The sequence below is a fragment of the Bos grunniens genome, chromosome X, assembly GCF_055505025.1.
Source record: "Bos grunniens cultivar Pamir isolate PY7600 chromosome X, Bosgru_T2T1.0, whole genome shotgun sequence".
In the NCBI taxonomy this organism is placed as follows: domain Eukaryota; kingdom Metazoa; phylum Chordata; class Mammalia; order Artiodactyla; family Bovidae; genus Bos; species Bos grunniens.
In genome coordinates, this window is record NC_141194.1 from 82,167,576 (window position 1) to 82,188,444 (window position 20,869).

Consider the following 20,869-nt stretch of genomic DNA (forward strand, 5'->3'; position numbering starts at 1 on the left):
GGACAGACTAAATCCGACCGGGAAGGAAAATCTTTTGGTGTAAAGTCTGTCTACACCCCCATCTAGAGCAGGGAGGGATGCCTCCGGTAGAAAAATGGTGCTGGTCACTTTTTTTCTGTCTTACAGATGGGAGCTAACAATTCCAGCCTCACTCCTTTGAACTGTATCCTGAAAAACAGATAGATTTGATCCCCAGGGCTTAGAGGAGACACACCTGGTCTTCCTATGTGATGCTGCATGGCCACAGTATCCATTGGAGGATGGCGAACAGTGGCCAGTCAAAGGGTCTCTTAAGTATAATACTGTTCTACAATTAGACCAGTTCTGTAAGGAACAAGGGAAATGGGTAGAAGCAATGGCAACCCACTCCAGTACTCTTGCCTGGAAAATCCCATGGACTGAGGAGCCTGGTAGGCTGCAGTCCATGGGGTCGCTAAGAGTCGGGCACGACTGAGCGACTTCATTTTCACTTTTCACTTTCATGCACTGGAGAGGGAAATGGCAACTCACTCCGTAATTCTTGCCTGGAGAATGCCAGGGACAGAGGAGCCTACTGGGCTGCCGTCTATGGGGTCGCACAGAGTCAGACATGACTGAAGCGACTTAACAGCAGCAGCAGCAGTATGCTCTATTAGGGCTTCCCTGGTAGCTCAGATGGTAAAGAACCCACCTTCAATGCAGGAAACCCCAGTTTGATCCCTTGTTCAAGAAGATCCCCTGGAGAAGTGAATGGCTACCCACTCCAATATTCTTGCCTGGAAAACTCCTTGGACAGAGGAGCCTGGTGGGCTACAGTCTATGGGTTCGCAAAGAGTCAGATACGACCGGGCAACTAACACACAACAACACAACAGTATGCTCTATTAAGTTTAGCTAGTTACCATTCCTTCTTCTAACTCATTTTGTTCAGCCAAGTTCCCTGTTCACAAGGCAACTCAGAGGTGAAAGGATACATACATGCAAAAAGTTGATACAAGGTAGAAGGTAATAAATTTCCTGAAATAAATATATAGTGCCAGGGACATTAGAGGTGGGAGAAATGACATCAGCTTGGAGCAGAGTGTCAGGCAAAGCTTCATGAATCTCCAGACTTCTCAATTCTTCTCTCAAATATAAAAACAGTTATTGGTGCTTTGGGATATTAAACATTGACTTTTGGTAGTGCTGCTATTATTTTTTGATAGTACTGTTATTTTTTTTTAAAAAAAGTATTATTTAGCCTTTTCAATGTGTGATTTTAACTTTTTCAGTGTAAACTTGGGAGACCTTGGAGTCATGGATGGCCCTGTTGGAGCACCTTCCCCGTCATATAGTGGAAATCAGTTTGGGGAAAAGAGTTTATTCTGTCCTACTCCCTTCATGCATGTGTCTACTGAGTCATTTCCAGCCATGTAAATCTGCTATGTAGTATACATGGTGAGATTATTTAGGGTTTGGGAAGTTAGGGAGAACCTCTATTCCTCAGCAGGCATTTGGGCAGCAGGTGAGGAAGTGAGACAGCTATGCAGTTCAAGTGTGGACATGCCTGCACACACTCATACACACACACATATACACACGCATGCACACTCTCACTTACTCACGCACAGCTGACTTGGCATCTGTGAGGATGGAGGTGGGGGACGCTGTGCCTGCTGAGCTACAAGTGCCTGCATGTCTGAGGCTGACTTTGAAGACTCCAGCATGTTTGGAGTTAATTCCCATTAGGTTAGACTCCGCCTCTCTCTCCCAAAGGTAAAGCAAGTTTTTTTCAGGCATCACTGCAAAGAGCAGCTGGAATTCCCATCCCCTCTGACAAGCTGTGAGGAGAAGTTGTTTCTCAGATGTGAGTCCGAAGACAGGGAATAAGTCAATCAGCCTTCGTGGTCAGAAGGTAAATTTGCAACTTGGGCCAAATACAATTGAAACAGCTGGATAAGAAACTGTTTGCTCTCCCCTTGCTCAGCCCCCCTTCTCCCCTTCCTTTCTCAGGCTTCCTGCCCTTTCATCTGACAGCTCAGAGAAGCTGTTTTCTTCCCAAAGGCAAACTGGTTCATTTTTACTTCCTCAAGTCTGTTGTTTGCACAGAGGCTAAGAGGAATCGGGGCTGGATTCCCGTTTCGTGTTGACACGGTGTGAAGACCTAAGAGTTAAATGCTGGTTGATTTCCCCAGGAGAGTTGGTAACTTGAGGAGAGGAAGTCCATGTCTCTGGGAGTGGAGGGAAGGATTTTGTTCTGACCTGTCTATAGAGATAAAAGTGGATCGGGTTTGCTGATGTGCTGGGTTGACTTCTTAGACTTGCCAAAATTGGGGTTACAGTACTGAAATGGGGTGCTTGGGTTAAACTGAAATGCAGATGTTGAAGTGAGTTGGACTGGAAGTAAAAGATTGCATTTGCTCAGTAAATATTTGAGTTCCTACTGTGTGCCAAAGCATGATGATTTCCAGAAAAACCTGAAATAGTTTAGCTATAAATCCATTCTTGAAAGGAACACTGGGCCAAATAATTCTGTTTCGTGGTAGGAAACAAAGCAGAAATAAGTCTCATGGTGAGGAGAAATCACTGAGATACTGGTTAGGGGAGAAAGGGAAGAGGAATAATGTTCTCCTTCTTGAGTGACTCTGAGTCTTCTCTATTACTTAATGGGACGATATTGTCTTCTCTAGTAGATGGGAGAATTACCTATCCTGGTGTTAGGATAACAGCACAGATGATACTTCACTTGAACTCGGTGTTCCATCATCTTCATTTTATAGAGGAAACTCGAACTCATAGGTTTTAAGTGAGCCTTTCAAGTTCATCTAACTTGTAAGGGGCAGACCCTATCCCAGATCTGGATTCCAAAATCTGGACTCTTGTCCATGAAGATGCTATTTCTCAATCATTAGTTTCCATCAGAATCAACTGAGGATTTTTGAAAAATGCAAATTCCATAGATTCTAATTCAATGAATCCTAAAAGGAGGTTGTAGTCTACATTTTGGACAAGTACTGATGGTGATTCTGATGCAGAGGTGTTAGGGGACCCCATTTGAAAAACACTCTTCACATGCCAGGCTGCCTCTCATGTCTGCTGAAGTAGGAGAAGCATTCAGTGCACCTTCTTCCTACACTGGCTAGATTCATTGAATGGAGGAGGTCAGCTGTGGTGGCATTTTATTCATTACTGGAGGTCATGGGTAGAGGGAGTACTGGGCAACAATAGTAGGGCTGGGGCTGTTAACTTAAGGTTGTAGGGAAATGCTTTACCAGCTAATCCATTGATAGAACTTAACGGTGTCTTGCCAGAGCAGGCTGGTTGGAGTAGTTCCTAACCCATGGAGGGTGAGAGATAGGTCTCTTAGCCGACCAATTGAACACTAAATGTGGTGGCACTGGTCCAGGCAAAATAAGACCTGGGGTGAAGATCTCTGATACCCCACTTTCCAAAGCAAAAGAGACAGGGAGCTCAATGAGCAGTATTTTATTTTATTTTTACAAAGAAGGGAGAAGCTCATATAAAATTTAGGGAAATCATTCCAATTTCCACCTTTCTAATCTCAGACTCAGGAGAAAGGGAATAGCCCAGGACATAACATGGAGGTTCTTTTTATGGGCTTTCCCTGTCTCTCCATGGCCAACGTGATTATTTAGAATTGACCTTCTAGGTTATTGATGACTCGGTTGGTCCTCTCTTGGCACTAACTCCCTGGCTTCCTGCCTCCCAATATCTTACCTCCTGGTGAACATCTTCACCTCAGGATGGAGAAATGCAAATAAATGAACAAACAAACCCAACACAGCTACTTTTGCTAGTCTTTCTACCCCAGATTAAAAGAGGATGGGAGGAGGGAGAAGACTTAGAAAGACAACCCACAAGCAAGAAATCTGAGGATTTGAAAGACAAGATTTAGACCTAAAGTGAGGTCTTTATAAGCATAGAGTAGAATGGTGGTTGCCAGGGGCTGGAGGAAGGGGGAATGTGGAGCTGTTTCTCAGTAGGCATAAAGTTTCAGTTACACAAGGTGAAAAACTTCTAGAGATATTCTGTAGAGCTTTGTGCCTGTGGTTAACAGTATGGTGTTGTGCACTTCAAAACTACATTGCAAGGACAGACCTTAGGTTAAGTTTTCTTCACACACAAACTCACAAAACAATACAAGGAACTGGTTTCTTCAATTTGTTTCTTTATTTTTAATTGGAGGATAATTGCTTTACAATGTTGTGTTGGTTTCTGCTGTACAACAACATGAATCAGCTATAAGTATACATGTCTCCTCCCTCTCCAGACTCCCTCCTACCGCCACCCCATACCACCCCTTTATGTTGTCACAGAGCACTGGGTTGAGCTCCCTGTGTTATACAGCAACTTCCCATTAGCTATCTGTTTTACATATGGTAGTTTATATGTTTCAGTGCTACTCTCTCAATTTGTTCCACCCTCTCCTTACCCTCTATGTCCACAAGTCCATTCTCTAGGTCTGCATCTCTATTCCTGCCCTGCAAATAGGTTCATCAGTACAGTTTTTCTATATTTCATATATATGGGTTAATACATGATATTTTTCTCTTTCTGACTTACTTCACCCTGTATAACAGGCTCTAGGTTCATCCACCTCACTAGAACTGACCCACATTCATTACAAGGAACTTTTTGAAGATTATGAATCTATTCAGTGCCTTGGCTGTGGTGATGGTGTTACAGATGTAGGCATGTGTCCAAACTCATCGAGATATATACATTGAATATGCGCAGATTTTCATATATCAAGTGTACCTCAATAAACCTTACAAAAAGTGAGGTCTTCTTCAAGTCACCACAATACAAATGGGAAACAAACACAATTCTGGGGGTAGATAAGTCATGAGATGATTTCAGGCATAGGAGAATCTGGAGAGATGCCCATTGGGGAGATGTATAGAGGAGAAAATTCTGGGTGAACTCAGGTGGCAGAAAATAAGGCAAGAAATACTTGGAAAGTGGTTATAGATTCTTTTTGAGGCTGTGTCTGAAGCAGGTCGCACTTGTGGTAAAGAATCCATCTGCAGTGCAGGAGACCAAGGTTCCATCCCGGGTCGGGAAGATCCCTTGGAAAAGGAAATGGCTACCTATTCCAGTATTCTAGCTTGGAGAATCCCATGGGCAGAGGAGCCTGGCAGGCTATAGTCCATAGGGTCACACAGAGTTGGACACAACTGAAGTGACTTAGCACGCACTGAAGCAGAAAGATCTAGAATGGTCATGTTGCTTATATACCCAATTCGATACAAGAGCAAGAAACTTTTCTGGAGTAGGACTCTATTTACCTACTGAAACCATATGCCTATGCTTATTAATTATTTCTTAAAGTCTCAACACTGAGTATGATGAATAGGGTTGGCCAAAAAGTTCTTTCAGGTTTTTCTGTAAGCTGTTATGGAAAAACTTTTTGGCAAACCCACTATTTGTTAAAGGGTTGGCTAGTAGGCTATGCACATTGTTTGGGGGTGTGAGGAGAAATGCCCATTCATATTCCCTTGCCAATAACAGTGCCAACAAAGCTGCTTCTCACAAACCAGTCCAAAACAGGTAGTGTTTTGAGTCCTTTTCCATGAAGACTGGGGAGGAGATAAGGTGTTGGAAGGATTTGCTTTATTTTTCTCCACCAAGAAAAATACAAGAGCAATGTTTTCAGTTTCATTGACACTAAGTAAGTGCACACATATAAGTAGGAATACACAGGAGTGAAAAGTTGAGAACAAATGATGACAGGCTTGGGAAGGAGACATCACAGGGAGAGGTAGAGTGCTCATTTGGGGAGGAAAAGTCCAAAGGTAAGGTACCAGCAGGGCTTCCCTTGTGGTTCAGATGGTAAAGAATCCTCCTGCCAATGCAGGAGATGCAAGAGACACAGGCTCAATCCCTGGGTTGGGAAGATTCCCTGGAGGAGGGCATGGCAACCCACTCTGGTATTCTTGCCTGGAGAATCCCATGCACAGCAAAGCCTGGTGGGCTATGATCCATGGGGTCGCAAGAGTTTGACACAACCGAGCAACTGAGCACAAGATACCAGCAATCTGAGTTAATCTGTGTTGATGAAGGGCTCTTCTCTGGATGACAGTGGCCAATCTGTCCTCCATTTCCTCTGAGGACCTGACCAAAGGAATTGGTCTTAAGTTGGGAGTTGGTGATGGACAGGGAGGCCTGGAGTGCTGAGGTTCATGGAGTTGTAAAGAGTCAGACACGACTGAGCAACTGAACTGAACTGAACTGAACTGTATCAGAAAAAGGTTTAAAATGAGACATAAATTATTTATTGACAGTGAGAGTCATCAAGCTACTGAGAAAAACTGTTGAGTCCTCTTTTCTCTAGAGTTCTTTAAAAGCAGTATAGATAATCATTTGGTATGTATGGCTTAGGAGTGTTTCCTACATCTTATAGGTTGAAATGACCTCTATGCATGAGTCTATTTTAAAATGACCACTGTATCCTTACTACTAGTCTCTAGTAAGGACAATAAATTTAGAACAGCCTTCATGCTTCCACCCTGGTCATTATAACTTTCTAGCCACACTCATTGCATCTCATACAGCCACTCTCAGAAACAGGCATGTGATCCTTTGAGGAGCTAGAGCAACCAAGGCGGAGAGACCGTGTGATAAACAAAGAGAGAGGGACAGTAGCCAACTTAGCAATACCTGGTTACTGGACCATTTAGCAGGAGCACCAGGCTGAGTTCTTGGTTTCTGAAATCCAGTGTGGCTGGGTGGTGAGGCCTTCCAGGACAGGGAAACAAAGTGATTGCTACATGAAATACACAAGAGAAGTAAAGTGAAGTATAGCATTGTGTGTGACTTTTATTTATGTGAATGTAAAAGACACTTGTCTAGCTCCTGGGAATGAACTTGATTGCTTTGGAGGGCTGTCATGAAGGGAGGTTACTCCATGACAGGTGGTGCAGTAACTCAAAGCATTTGGTTGAATGCATTTCTCTGTGTGAACATATAACAGTGTACATGCAGACCCCACGTGGCCCTTTGCCGTAGGAGAAGCTGGGCTGGGACTTATTTTGTGCTCAGAAACTATTGAGCAATGGGATCTCTGACCTCTCTTTCTTTACGGCATGAGGTCAAGCCTATGATTCAGAAAGATTTTACCTTCAGGATATAAAGATTTCATCTCTCCATTATTTAATTCCATGGTAACTTTTCACTTTATATTGTTTGAGTCCTGGAGAGAGAGCAAGAGAAAATTATCTGTGGCAGTGATTCTCAACCTGCTGTCCATGGATTATGCTGGCTCACCACACTTCTAGTCCTAGATAGAATGACTAACTCATCCATTTGGGGACTTTCCTATTAATAGTTTCATCCCTGACAATCCCACATCCCTTAGTCCCAAGTTAACTAGCATGGTTGGACATCCTAGTTCTAAATGAGATAAGGAGAATGAGTTTTTCCTGAAGTTGAAAGTATTTAATTTAAATTCTGAAAGCCAATGAGTTTTTCTAAAGCTAAACATATTTAATTTAAACTGAATTTTGTAATTCCACCTTCCTATCTCTTGGCTTCAAAATGGCATATTTAAAATGAAATGATGGCAACAGTGGTTGGTAGTCTTATAGGTTTTTAAACAGCCTGTCTTGGCACAGATGGTGATTACCTTATATCAGAAGCCCTCCTCCTATTTTAGTATAGCCTAGGTACCACTCACCGATTTAGTCCCTTTCTCCGCCTTATACTCTCTTCCCTTCTATTGGCTTTTGTCCTGGGACTTGATCTCAAGATGATAAACATTCATGGTGGACATACGGGGTTAGTTCTGACTACAAACTTGAAATATCTAGTGCCCTGGTCCTGGTGGTGACATGCTGGGTACAGAAAGTCGCCTTCCTCCTGCCTTGCCTGTCCTTCCTGTCTGATTTTTTTCATCATCCTTAAACAGATTTGCCATTGTGGGTGGGAAACCATGGAGGCTTTTCGTTGAAACACTTTTGGGGTGATGAGGAAGAATATGGGGAGGGTGAAGTGAGAGGTGAGAAATGATGGTGTTGCCATTTGAGTCACTGTGTAAATTTGGGCAAGTTCCTTAGCTTTATTTTTTAAATTTATTTTTAATTGGAGAAAAATTGCTTTACAATGTTGGTTTCTGCCATACAAAATGCAAAACAGCAGGAATTATACATATATCCCCTCCCTCTGGAGCCTCCCTCCCCTCCCCACATCCCACCCTTCTGGGTAATCACAGAGGACCAGGCTGGGCTACAATAGCTTCCCACTAGTTATCTACTTTACACATGATAGTGTATATATGTCAGTGCTACTTTCTCCATTCATCCTGCTCTCCTTCCCGCGTTGTGTCCACAAGTCCACTCTCTACGTCTGCATCTCCATTCTTTCCCTGCAAATAGGTTCATCAGTACCATTTTTTTAGATTCCATATTTGCTCATTTGTAAACCAGGGGTACTACCTTTCTTACCAACCTGAGGAGATTGTTTGCCAGAGCACATGAAACAATGGTCTTGGAAGGGAATATGATGGTGCACCCAGCAGCTGTTTATCAGCTTGTTTCCTCTCATCCTCTGGCCTGGGCTTCTTCACCAGGAAGTGAGCTCATAAAAGAGAGCTGCTTGCATTTTCCATAATCTTACATGCTCTAATATAGCAAGCAGAGGCATTACCTCATTGCGGCCAAGCATACCTGCTTTCTAACAGCAATTACTCAAGACTAGTTTCACTTCTCCTGTTGGCTTTCAACCCTGCATCACATCTTTCTTTCATTCCCCCAACTCTCAGGCACAAAGCCTCATTCCCTGGGGCCCAGCTCAGGGCACTTTCTTCCCAAGCCCTAACATTCCAAAGTAAACACCTGCAATTTATAGTCTCTGCTCCCTTCCTGTGCAAAACACACAGCACACAATATATCTGTATTGGGAGGGGAATTGTGGTGAAGCAAGAAAAGAGCATTATACTAAGAATCGAATAACTGGATTCTGATCCAGCCAGGGTACTCCACTAGTTCTTTACCCTTGAGGAAATCATTTCCTCTCTGTATTTCTATATGTAAAGTGATAGAGGAGGAAGGTGGTTTTCACTGTGGAGTACAACAGTACTGGCCTAGGCATCTGTAGATTGGGTTTCTTATTCCAGTCTGGCCGCTTGCTAAATTCTCTGTGATTTGGGGGAAATCACTACCCACTTACAAGGCCACACCTCCCCATATGTAAAAAAAAAAAGGTTGAATTAGGTGATTCATCAAGATTTCTGCCAGCCTAGAAATTGGATGCTTCTCTAGAATGGGTTTCATTAAATATACATGGATGGCAGTGCCTGCTTCATGCCAGACATTGTTTGATGATAGTTGTGACATGGCTGGGAAAGGTCCCTGAGACTCTGAGTACAACTGCTACTTGTTTCTGGCCATGTCTCAACTGGCAAGGTGGTGACCCCATGGACAGTTCCTATAATTCCCCTGCCTTTAGTCCCCTACCCCTTCTCCCCTTTCCCACCACCTGTAACTTTAAGCAGTGGTGATGAATCATGAAGTTTCTGAAACAGATTCCACCACCTGTTTGCTGGAGATGTTCACAGTGCTGTCAGCAGGCTGCAGTGTGGTCTCTGGCTGCCTTCATTGAGAAACAGGCCAGAATGCAATGGCAGATTAATGTAGTTGGGAAGGAAGCAGTTGATTTTTGACAGTGGGGTCTGTGAAAGCCATTTGTGAGCTGGGCTGAGGAGATTAAATCTAAAAAGGCACTCAGTGTCTTGAATCTGAGATGACTTGTTCCAAAAGGCATCTTGAAAGGCCCTTACAGCTCGAGATCTATGTTCCTGCAGCCAGGCAGGGGGAACCAGATCTGTTTCAGAGAGAGAAGTTTTGATGATTATATTCAGCAAAGGACTGGGCAGCTTTTCTTAGTAGACGGTTTAGTGTTAAACAACTCTCATTGTTTGGGATGGTGCCTCCTTTTTTGTTCTTGGGGAAAAGTGACTAAACAGAGCTCGCTCAGTGATGAACATAAGGATTGAGACTAGGTGCCCCTTATTTTATTTACCCATTTAAACCTAACTGATGCAATATTGGGAAAGCCCAAGTTAATGCTCTCTTGGACATCCTACTAAGGTCAAATGGGCACATCCTTTAACTCCATGGTGAGCGCTCCTTCCCTCTTCTCCCTTGGAGTATGGGCAGGCCCTGTGAGTGATCTTCCTTTTTCCTTCATTCTCTGAAAGCACCTTGGTTCCTGGCCCTCTTGAGGCAGTACCTCCTTCCAGGCCTCAGGTAAACAAGGTCATTCCATCAGAAATTGGGGGCTCTTTGGAGAGCCTAGGTTTGATTCAGGCCTCCCTCTTACCCCTTGTTCCAAATTAGATGTCAAGAACTGAAAGCTCTCTGTTTGGGTTGCACTGGGCTTCCCAGGTGATGCTAGTGGTAAAGAACCTGCTTGCCAAGGCAGGAGATGTAAGAGATGTGGGTTAGGTCCCTGGATTGGGAAGATCCCCTGGAGGAGGGCATGGCAACCCACTCCAGTATTCTTGCCTGGAGAATCACATGGACAGAGGAGCCTGGCGGGCTATAATCCATAGTGTCACAAAGGGTTGGTCACAACTGAAATGACTTAGCATTCACACACTCAGGCAGGCTGCATTGGAGTAGACGAAACAGTCACTAATTCACTTCTGTGGTTCTTCCATTGCAGCCTAGAGATCATAGGAGTCTGAACCAGGTGGAAGGAAGGGAAGATGAGAAAAGTGGTGGAGAGCAGAATCCCATAGGGACCCAAATGGTCCTCAAGACAATAACCTTATCCAGAAGTAAGGGCCAAGAAGCACATGACTGAGCCCTGGGGCTGGCCAGGCAGATGAAAACTAGGCTGGTGGAGCCTACATGACAACTTTCTGCATTTGGTGCTGTGAACCGACTCATCTCCCCATCCCCACCGAGAAACCTGGGACTATGAGGAGCAGCCTGACCCTGGTGGGGACCCTCTGGGCCTTCCTGTCCCTTGCTACCGCCGTAGCCAGTTCTACCAGTTACTTCCTGCCTTATTGGCTCTTTGGATCTCAGCTGGGGAAGCCAGTGTCATTCAGCACATTCCGGAGGTGCAATTACCCTGTGAGGGGAGAGGGGCAGAGTCTGATCATGGTTGAAGAGTGTGGGCGCTATGCCAGCTTCAGTGCCATCCCCAGCCTGGCCTGGCAGATGTGCACAGTGGTGACAGGTGCTGGCTGTGCTCTGCTGCTCCTGGTGGCACTGGCTGCTGTCCTGGGCTGCTGCATGGAAGAACTCATCTCCAGAATGATGGGACGTTGCATGGGAGCTGCACAGTTCGTGGGAGGTAAGACTGTGTGGCTGAGATTGGAGAGGTTGGGGAGCTTTGCAGGGGTGGGCATAGTGGGCGTGTTGCCTTACAGGGAAATCCACTTTCAGCTTCTCCTCTTTGTCCAACTCTAAGGCTGTGAATGGACTAAGGCTGTGAATGGGCTTCCCTCGTGACTCAGATGGTAAAGAATCTGCCTACCAATGCAGGAGACACAGGTTCAATCCCTGAGTTGGAAAGATCCCCTGGGGAAGGAAATGGCAGTCCACTCCAGTATTCTTGCCTGGGGAATCCCATGGACAGAGGAGCCTGGGGTGCTACAGTACGGGGGGTTCACAAAGAATCAGACATGACTTGGCAACTGGATAACAACAACAAGACTCTGAATGGGGGCTCCTTTGAAATACCTGGTCTGGGACTCCCCAAAGCGCAATCTACATCAGGGTTTTATTCACAGCAAGATTGTCTAGTAGGCAGAATTGATATCTGTTTTTTTTGGCCCTGATTTTCATCACATTCTTTTGCCTGCAGAGTGCCCATTTAACAATATTATCCAGGTCTGATTTGCAGAGGACGCAACTCTAGTATACTACTAGTATGGTATACAACTATATACTCTAGTATTACAGTTCCCAAATAAACTTGACCTCTAAGATCCCTGATCGCTGGTAGTTATCTGAGGACCATGATCTCATTAACACGTACACAAAGGTGCTAATTACTGAATGAGTTTAATATGCAGTCCTCACCAAAAAAATATATCTCTAATAGTGAAATGCTAGCTACCAGGCAGACTGCAGTTGACCGCTTATCTGGCAATATCTAAGGCTAGCCCTGACTGGTAGCCATCAACAGTCTATCCAGGTTTCCTCTGGCCCCGACTCACTCTACTTATCTTTTCCCTCATTCAGTCTGCCTCTGAATTTAGTGCGGGAGACCTGGGATGCTGCAGTGTGTGGATGGGCTAAGAAAGAACAAAATGCAAAAATGGCAGACAGCAGGAAAGCAGTGGGAGTGGTTTCATTTGAACTGAGAAGAAAAAGGCAAGTTTAGACACACAGGCAAATACGTGTGTGAATATATGAGCCATTTTTCACACCTGGATGGGGAAATGGAAAAAAGTGCTGGTAGAATCTATGGCTGAAGTTTGTTGTTGTTCCTGAAGTTTTAGAATTCCTATTCATTATAACTGTCATCTCCATTAGCAGCACAGTGTGGGTGACTGGAACCAGGAAACTTCGATCCCACTTCTGGCTCTTTCACTAAGTTGCCCTGTGGTTGTAAGCAAATGACTGACCTCTCTCATGTTCACTTCCCTTCTTTCCTTGAATTGGTTCATTGGCAAGATAGCCCAGATCCTAATTTTCTTCTTCTCTCCGATGACTGCATTCAAGTAGCCTTGAGGTGCAATGGCAGTGATGAGCTAAGACAGTGCTTCTCATCAGGGACTGACTTTTTACACCCTTCACCCGCCCCACCCCAACCAGAAGACATTTAGTAATGTCTTTGAGACATTTATGGTTATCACATATTCGGGAGAGTGTTACTGACAATCAGTGGATAAAGGTGAGGGATGCTGTTAAATATACCACAATGCATAAGAATAAAACAGTTGCCTACTCCCCAAAACAAAGAAATATCTGGTCCCAAATGTCAATAGTGCCAAGGTTGAGAAACCCTAAGCTAACGTATTATGATTTCCTTGCCTTCTTATGAAAAGTAACAGATTCTCTTTTGTGCCAGTTAAGATGATGTTTTCTGTTTCCCTCTTTCCTCTAAGGAAAAGGGACCAGATATTTCTTTGTTTTGGGACCAGATATTTCTTTCTTTTGGGGAGTAGGCAATTATTTTATTCTTATGCATTGTGGTATATTTAACTGCATCCCTCACCTTTATCCACTGATTGTCAGTAACACCCTCCCGAGTATGTGATAACCATAAATGTCTCAAAGACATTATTAAATGTCTTCTGTTTGGGGTGTGGGGGGGTGAAGGGTGTAAAAAGTCAGTCCCTGATGAGAAGCACTGTCTTAGCTCATCACTGCCATTGCACCTCAAGGCTACTTGAATGCAGTCATCAGAGAGCTCATTGTAAAAAAATGGAGCCTGTAAAAAAAAATCTCATTGTAAAAATTTTAAATTTGAATTAACATTCTAATCTAATGAACTAATCCATGAACTGAGTGGGGAAGAACTTTAACTGAGTGGCAGATGTCATGCAGAGGCAACAGAAACATCAGTATCATTTTCATCTCATATGATTCTGCCATTTTATATTCCCCATTGGCTATCGCTCATAGGAACATAGTCACAGTGTTTATGCTTAGATGAAGGTCTTTAAAACTCAAGAATAAAATGCCACTTGACAGTAGTCATGGAAAGAGTTAAGACCCAAGGTGTGCTACAAGGTTTCTCTCTGGACAAGGGAATAATATTGGACAGATGGCTGAATTTCCACAACTTCCCCATCTGTAATACCAGCCAACTAAGAGTCATTTTCATTTCCGTTTTAGAAGCTGGAGCCTGTCAAGGTTATATCAGATGTGAAGGAATGGTAAAGCCTGCTTGAATGTATCATATTTTCTAGGCACTCCTTGGCATACAAACATTATCCAAGGTTCTGCAGGATCTTGTGCCTCACTCCTCAGAGATGGGCACTGTTAGTGGCAGAAAGCCAAACCTGAAGAGTGTTTTGAGCTACACGGATAAAAGACATAAGAGACAGAGCTGTGAGGGTTAAGTTGAAGCCTGTTGTTCAACCGAGGGAAATTGATTTCATTGCTCCAGGCCGGACTGCTTCTCAGCAGCTGGCGCATTAACCAAAATATATCAGGGGGAGGAGCCCATTTGTTTCAGGTTTGGTTTATCTCTGCCAGACCCCAAACCACTGAAGAGATGGAGTATCCATTAAGAACTACTCCCTCCCCTCTGCCTGATTTTTGTTCCCCAGTTTGGCGGCTGTCCACAGAGATGAGCGGTGGGAAGTGGGAGAGACAGGAAGAAATAAAGTACTGCTGGCCTGAGTCAGATTCAGCAAGGTGACCTGATGGGGCCCTTGGGTCCTATTTGCTCCACCTGCAGCCAATCCAGCTGGACAAGTGTAGGATCCAGAGAGCCTTCCACTGGGACCTTCATGCCCTCCTCTAACCAGGGAAGGAAACATCTGGTCAGGAGATTATTTCAACCCCGGGGATGCTGAGGTTTCCAACCAGCTGGCCCCTGATCCCAGAGAATAAGGTCATTATTTACATTCCCCTGTGTATACACATGCAAGATGCTTGTGAATTATCCTCTAACTTCAGTGAGAGCTAACTGAAGAAGAAATAGGTGAGAAGTAAATATAAAGAACTCTTGGCAGGAAAAAGTGTAAGATCTTGGATCAGGTTACTTGAGGGAGGCCAAGAATCTTTCTAGAGCAGGGAATGTATCAGAATCACCTGGAGGGCTTTAAAAAATGGTCTCTCTCACTCTTTCCCATACTGATATACATAGCAACAGGTGGAAGGCTACATGTTTTTAAAAATCTCCCCAGTGACTCTGATGTGTATTCTGTGTTCCCTTTCCCCAACCCAAGTGAGAACTACCACTCTGGACTTTTTTATTTTGGTTTAGTTAAGCAGATAGAATTCAACAAGCCCAGACAGGCACTAATGTTTTGCTCCATATAAGGTCCTAATACTACATGCTTCAAGCCTGAATGAAATTGCCATTGGAGACAGATCACTGAGAATGTGATTCAAGGAAAGGGTGGTGTTTTCTAAAAACCATTATCTTCTCTGCAAACCAAGCATTTCCTGAAAAGTCTTGCAAACTGTCATCAGTCATCATTTAACTTAAATGTACCATGTTGAGCAAGGATTATAAAAGTGGCTTTCTGTTTGGGAAATGTTATTTAAAGGAGTTAATCTATTAACAAAGACTCATGTAGAAGATTTGAAGCAGAGCAGAGAATGTGGTCCAGGCCTTCTGACTCTCAGCCCTGGGCTTTATGCATTGGTGTCATTGATTTTTCTTTATCTCTTTAGAGAGGAAGTTCTATCACAGTGTTTTTCAGAGTGGTCCTTGAAGCACTTGTATAAGAATTTCCTGGTGTGCTTATTAAATGCAGATTCCTTAGGGCCTTCCTAAACTTCTGAAAGAGATGGGAATACCAGACCACCTGACCTGCCTCTTGAGAAACCTGTATGCAGGTCAGGAAGCAACAGTTAGAACTGGACATGGAACAACAGACTGGTTCCAAATAAGAAAAGGAGTACGTCAAAGCTGTATATTGTCATCCTGCTTATTTAACTTATATGCAGAGTACATCATGAGAAACGCTGGGCTGGAAGAAGCCACAAGCTGGAATCAAGATTGTTGGGAGAAATATCAATAACCTCAGATATGCAGATGACACTACCCTTATGGCAGAAAGTGAAGAGGAACTAAAAAGCCTATTGATGAAAGTGAAAGAGGAGAATGAAAAAGTTGGCTTTAAGCTCAACATTCAGAAAACAAAGATCATGGCATCTGGTCCCTTCACTTCTTGGGAAATAGATGGGGAAACAGTGGAAACTGTCAGACTATTTTTTTGGGCTCCAAAATCACTGCAGATGGTGATTGCAGCCATGAAATTAAAAGACGCTTACTCCTTGAAAGGAAAGTTATGACCAACCTAGACAGCGTATTAAAAAGCAGAGATATTCCTTTGCCAACAAAGATCCATCTAGTCAAGACTATGGTTTTTCCAGTGGTCATGTATGGATGTGAGAGTTGGACTGTGAAGAAAGCCGAGCGCTGAAGAATTGATGCTTTTGAACTGTGGTGTTGGAGAAGGCTCTTGTGAGTCCCTTGGACTGTAGGGAGATCCAACTAGTCCATCCTAAAGGAGACAAGTCCTGGGTGTTCATTGGAAGGACATGCTGAGGCTAAAACTCCAATACTTTGGCCACCTCATGCGAAGAGTTGACTCATTGGAAAAGACCTTGATGCTGGGAGGGATTGGGGGCAGGAGGAGAAGGGGATGACAGAGGATGAGATGGCTGGATGGCATTACTGACTCGATGGACATGAGTCTGAGTGAACTCCGGGAGTTGGTGATGGACAGGGAGGCCTGGCGTGCTGCGATTCATGGGGTAGCAAAGAGTCAGACATGACTGACTGACTGAACTAAACTGAAACCTCCCGAATAAGAGCTGATGCCTGGCACTCTGGATTCTACATAGCCTCTCAGGCTGACTTATTTATTTTTGAAAATATAATATGAAATATTTCAGATATATGCATCATAAGGCTTAAGGAATAGACTATTACTGATGTTGTTTAAGTCTTCATACCCTGATCGTACTCCACTGTCTCCACAGCAAAGGTAACTACTGACATCCATATATGACTACAGGAAAAACCATAGCTTTGACTAGATGGACCTTTGTTGGCAAAGTAATGTCTCTGCTTTTTAATATGCTGTATAGGTTGGTCATAGCTATTCTTCCAAGGAGCAAGCATCTTTTAATTTCATGTCTTCAGTCACCATCAGCAGTGATTTTGGAGCCCCCCAAAATAAAGTCCCTCACTGTCTCCATTGTTTCTGCATCTATTTGCTATGAAATGATGGGACTGGTGGAGAAGGAAATGGCAACTCACTGCGGTATTCTTGCCTGGAGAATCCTGTGGACGGAGGAGCCTTGTGGGCTGCTGTCCATAGGGTCACACAGGGTCGAACACTACTGAAGTGACTTGGCATGTATGCATGCATAGTGGGGCTGGATGCCATGATCTTAGTTTTCTGAATGTTGAATATTAAACCAGCTTTTTCACTCTCCTCTTTCACTTTCATCAAGAGGCTCTTGAGTTCTTCTTCACTTTCTGCCATAATGGTGGTGTCATCTGCATATCCGAGGTTATTGAGATTTCTCCCAGCAATCTTAATTCCAGCTTGTGCTTCATCTAGCCCAGCATTTCACATGATGTACTCTGCATATAAGTTAAATAAGCAGGGTGACAATATACAGCCTTGACATACTCCTTTCCCTATTTGGAACCAGTCTGTTGTTCCATGTCCAGTTCTAACTGTTGCTTCTTGATCTACATACAGATTTCTCAAGAGGCAGGTCAGGTGGTCTGGTATTCCCATCTCTTTAAGAATTTTCCAGTTTGTTGTGATTCACATAATCAAAGGCTTTGGTGTAGTCAGTAAAGCAGAAATAGATGCTTTTCTGGAACTCTCTTGCTTTTTTGATGATCCAATGGAAGCTAGCAATTTGATCTCTGGTTCCTCTGCTTTCTCTAAATCCAGCTTGAACATCTGGAAGTTCACGGTTCACGTATTGCTGAAGCCTGGCTTGGAGAATTTTGAGCATTACTTTGCTAGCGTGTGAGATGAGTGCAATTGTGTGATAGTTTGAACATTCTTTGGCATTGCCTTTCTTTGGGATTGGAATGAAAACTGACCTTTTCTAGTCCTGTGGCCACTGCTGAGTTTTCCAAATTGCTGGTATATTGAATGCAGCACTTTCACAGCATCATCTTTTAGGATTTGAAATAGCTCAACTGGAATTCCATCACCTACACTAGCTTTGCTCATAGTGATGCTTTCTAAGGCCCACTTGACTTCACATTCCAGGATGTGTGGCTCTAGGTGAATGATCACACCATCGTGGTTATCTGAGTCATGAAGATCTTTTTTGTACAGTTCTTCTGTGTATTCTTGCCACCTCTTCTTAATATCTTCTTCTTTTGTTAGGTCCATACCATTTCTGTCCTTTACTGTGCCCATCTTTGCATGAAATGTTCCCTTGGTATCTTTAATTTTCTTGAAGTGATCTCTAGTCTTTCCCATTCTATTGTTTTCCTCTATTTCTTTACATTGATCACTGAAGAAGGCTGTCTTATCTCTCCTTGTTATTCTTAGGAACTCTGCATTTAGATGGGTATATCTTTCCTTTTGTCCTTTGCCTTTCACTTCTCTTCTTTGCTCAGCTATTTGTAAGGCCTCCTCAGACAACCATTTTGCCTCTTTGCATTTCTTTTTCTTGGGGATGGTTTTGATCCCTGCCTCCTGTACAATGTCATGAACCTCCGTCCATAGGTTCATGGTCAGAGTTCATAGGCACTCTGTCTATCAGATCTAATCTCTTGAATCTATATGTCACTTCCACTATATAATCATAAGGGCTTTGATTTAGGTCATACCTGAGTGGCTTATTGGTTTTCCCTACTTTCTTCAATATAAGTCTGAATTTGGCAATAAGGAGTTCATCATCAGAACCACAGTCAGCTCCCAGTCTTGTTTTTGCTGACTGTATAGAGCTTCTCCATCTTTGGCTGCAAGGAATATAATCAATCTGATTTCGATATTGACCATCTGGTGATGTCTATGTGTAGAGTCTTCTCTTGTGTTGTTGGAAGAGGGTGTTTGCTGTGACCAGTGCATTCTCTTGGCAAAACTCTGTTAGCCTTTGACCTGCTTCATTCCGTATTCCAAGGCCAAATTTGCCTGTTATTCCAGGTGTTTCTTGACTTCCTACTTTTGCGTTCCAGTCTCCTATAATGAAAAGGACATCTTTTTTGGGTGTTAGTTCTAGAAGATCCTGTGGGTCTTCACAGAACCATTCAACAATGAGGATAAATGACCCTGTGACTTTGTTTTTAAAATAATATGTCTCCTTGGACATCTTTATTCATCTGTGATCAAATGTATTGTAATCCTCTGTTACAAGTGCAATGAAGTATGCACTTGTATGTTACAAGTCCATGAAGTATGTTTACAACCTATTGTGCTCACCTGTCTGAAAGGCAGGAGGGAGACTGGGGGATGGGAGGTGTGGTAGGGCAGGTTGAGAAGAGCATGTGGCCACCTGCACTGGGGCAGAACACATACCTGGCAGATTCCTACTTTCTGGCTTGGTGCCTGAGAAAAATTGCAAGAAAACAACACCAAGCAGGTGACTTTTGAATCAAGCCTTGTTCAGCTTTTGACTTTTCATCTGTTATGAGGACAAAAACATGAGGAAGAAATTAGCATGGCGAACATAAGTAGAAAGTTAGGGAAGAGCGAGAGAGAGAGGCTGCTGTTTAATAATAGTAATAAATCTTTATTGAGCACATTCTATGTGCCTGGCAGCTTTATGAGTACTACTTTTTGAAACAGCCCTGTAAGTTAGAGTACTATTATTTCCATTTTAAAGATGAGGTAATTTAGGCACAGAGAGATTAAGTAACTTGCTAAAGTCACACAGCCTCTAGGGGGCAGAGCTGGAATTAGAAATTAGTTCTAGGGACTGCTGCTGCTGCTGCTAAGTCACTTCAGTCATGTCCAACTCTGTGTGACCCCATAGATGGCAGCCCACCAGGCTCCCTCGTCCCTGGGATTCTCCAGGCAAAAACACTGGAGTGGGTTGCCATGGACTACAGAACCCAATCTCTTTCTCTCTCTCTTTTTCCCCAGCTTCATTGAAATACAATTAACATAACATTGTGTAAGTGTTAGGTGTACAATACACTGATTTGATGCACGTATGCGTTGTGAAAGGATTATCACAATAATGTTAGAGAACACATAAATCACCTCACATAATTGTTTTGTGGTGAGATCATTTAAGATCTACTCTCTTAGCAACTTTCAAGTATATAATATTGTATTGTTCTCTTGCTGTGTCTCTGAATCTTAATGCCTATAAGATTCCTAGTGCCTACTATAGATACTGTTGCCAAAAAGTGATCATTTCTGGACACCTGTCTCTAGAAGAACAGCACTTCTAAGGATCTCTCTTATTAGTAAGAAAAGCATTGCCAGCAACTGGCTCTGCGACCTTGAGTAAATTGCTTTCCCTCTCTGGGTCTAAGCACCCACATCTGTAATGGAGAGGGATTGGAGTAGATACTCTCCAAAGGCCTTTCCTTCTCTAAAATTCTGTAGCTGTATTGAATGTCTAGGATGACCTCTCATCTCTACTATGGAGATCCTTTCAGAAGGCTCCCCCCTTGGGAAGTGGGAGCAAAGGAAGCTATCTGTTAGATAGGCAGAGCATACTCTGACACAGGTACATTTATTGAGCACTTATTACATACCAGGTAATAAGTAGGTAACAAGGATACATAGTTGAAGAGAAATATGGTACCTGCCTTCAAGGAATGCACAGTCCAGTAATGAAAGCAGGTGGCAGTTTTAAGGGCTTATATCACAGAATATTCTTACCACAGAAATAAGCACAGGGTATTTCTGGAGCAGAGGTAAGGAATATGTAACTTTGCTTGGGGTAGGCACTGGGGATGGTGAGGAAAGGTTTCTGGAAAAGGTAATCTGTGACTTGAACTTCTCAGCATGATAAGGTCTAAGGAGCAGGAGGGCTGAAGAAGGTGGAAGGTTTCTCCTGCCATGTCGGGAAAGGCATTTAGCTAACACAGGCCCCTGCTTGAAAAGTCAGAGCTCATGCCCATCCCAGAGATCTGAGTGTGGAGGCTGGAATACAGAACTGCTGTTTTTTTATAAACATGTGTTTTTTTCTTCCTACTCTGTGTGGGAAAGCTCATTTTTTATTAACTCTTCTCTCAAAGGGTAGACACTGAAAGCAGGAAAAGGCTGAGGTTTCATTTCCAGTTCTGTCCTTAACCCATTGTATATACTCGG

The 20,869-nt window shown here is 43.4% G+C and overlaps 1 protein-coding gene across 3 annotated transcripts in view; it reads left to right on the forward strand.

Moving 5' to 3' along the window:
- The first annotated feature begins 1,742 nt into the window (after positions 1–1,742).
- LHFPL1 (LHFPL tetraspan subfamily member 1) overlaps positions 1,743–20,869 on the forward strand; it is a 60,476-nt gene continuing 41,349 nt past the window's right edge. For 2 of the 3 annotated variants that reach the window (XM_086388832.1, XM_086388835.1), the window contains exons 1-2: positions 1,743–1,873; positions 10,642–11,280. In XM_086388832.1, the coding sequence (XP_086244958.1) occupies positions 10,830–11,280 (451 nt within the window). In that variant the 5' untranslated portion in view covers positions 1,743–1,873; positions 10,642–10,829. Of the gene's footprint in view, positions 1,874–10,641; positions 11,281–20,869 lie in introns of those variants that run through there. The other variant, XM_086388833.1, reaches the window with a different exon arrangement.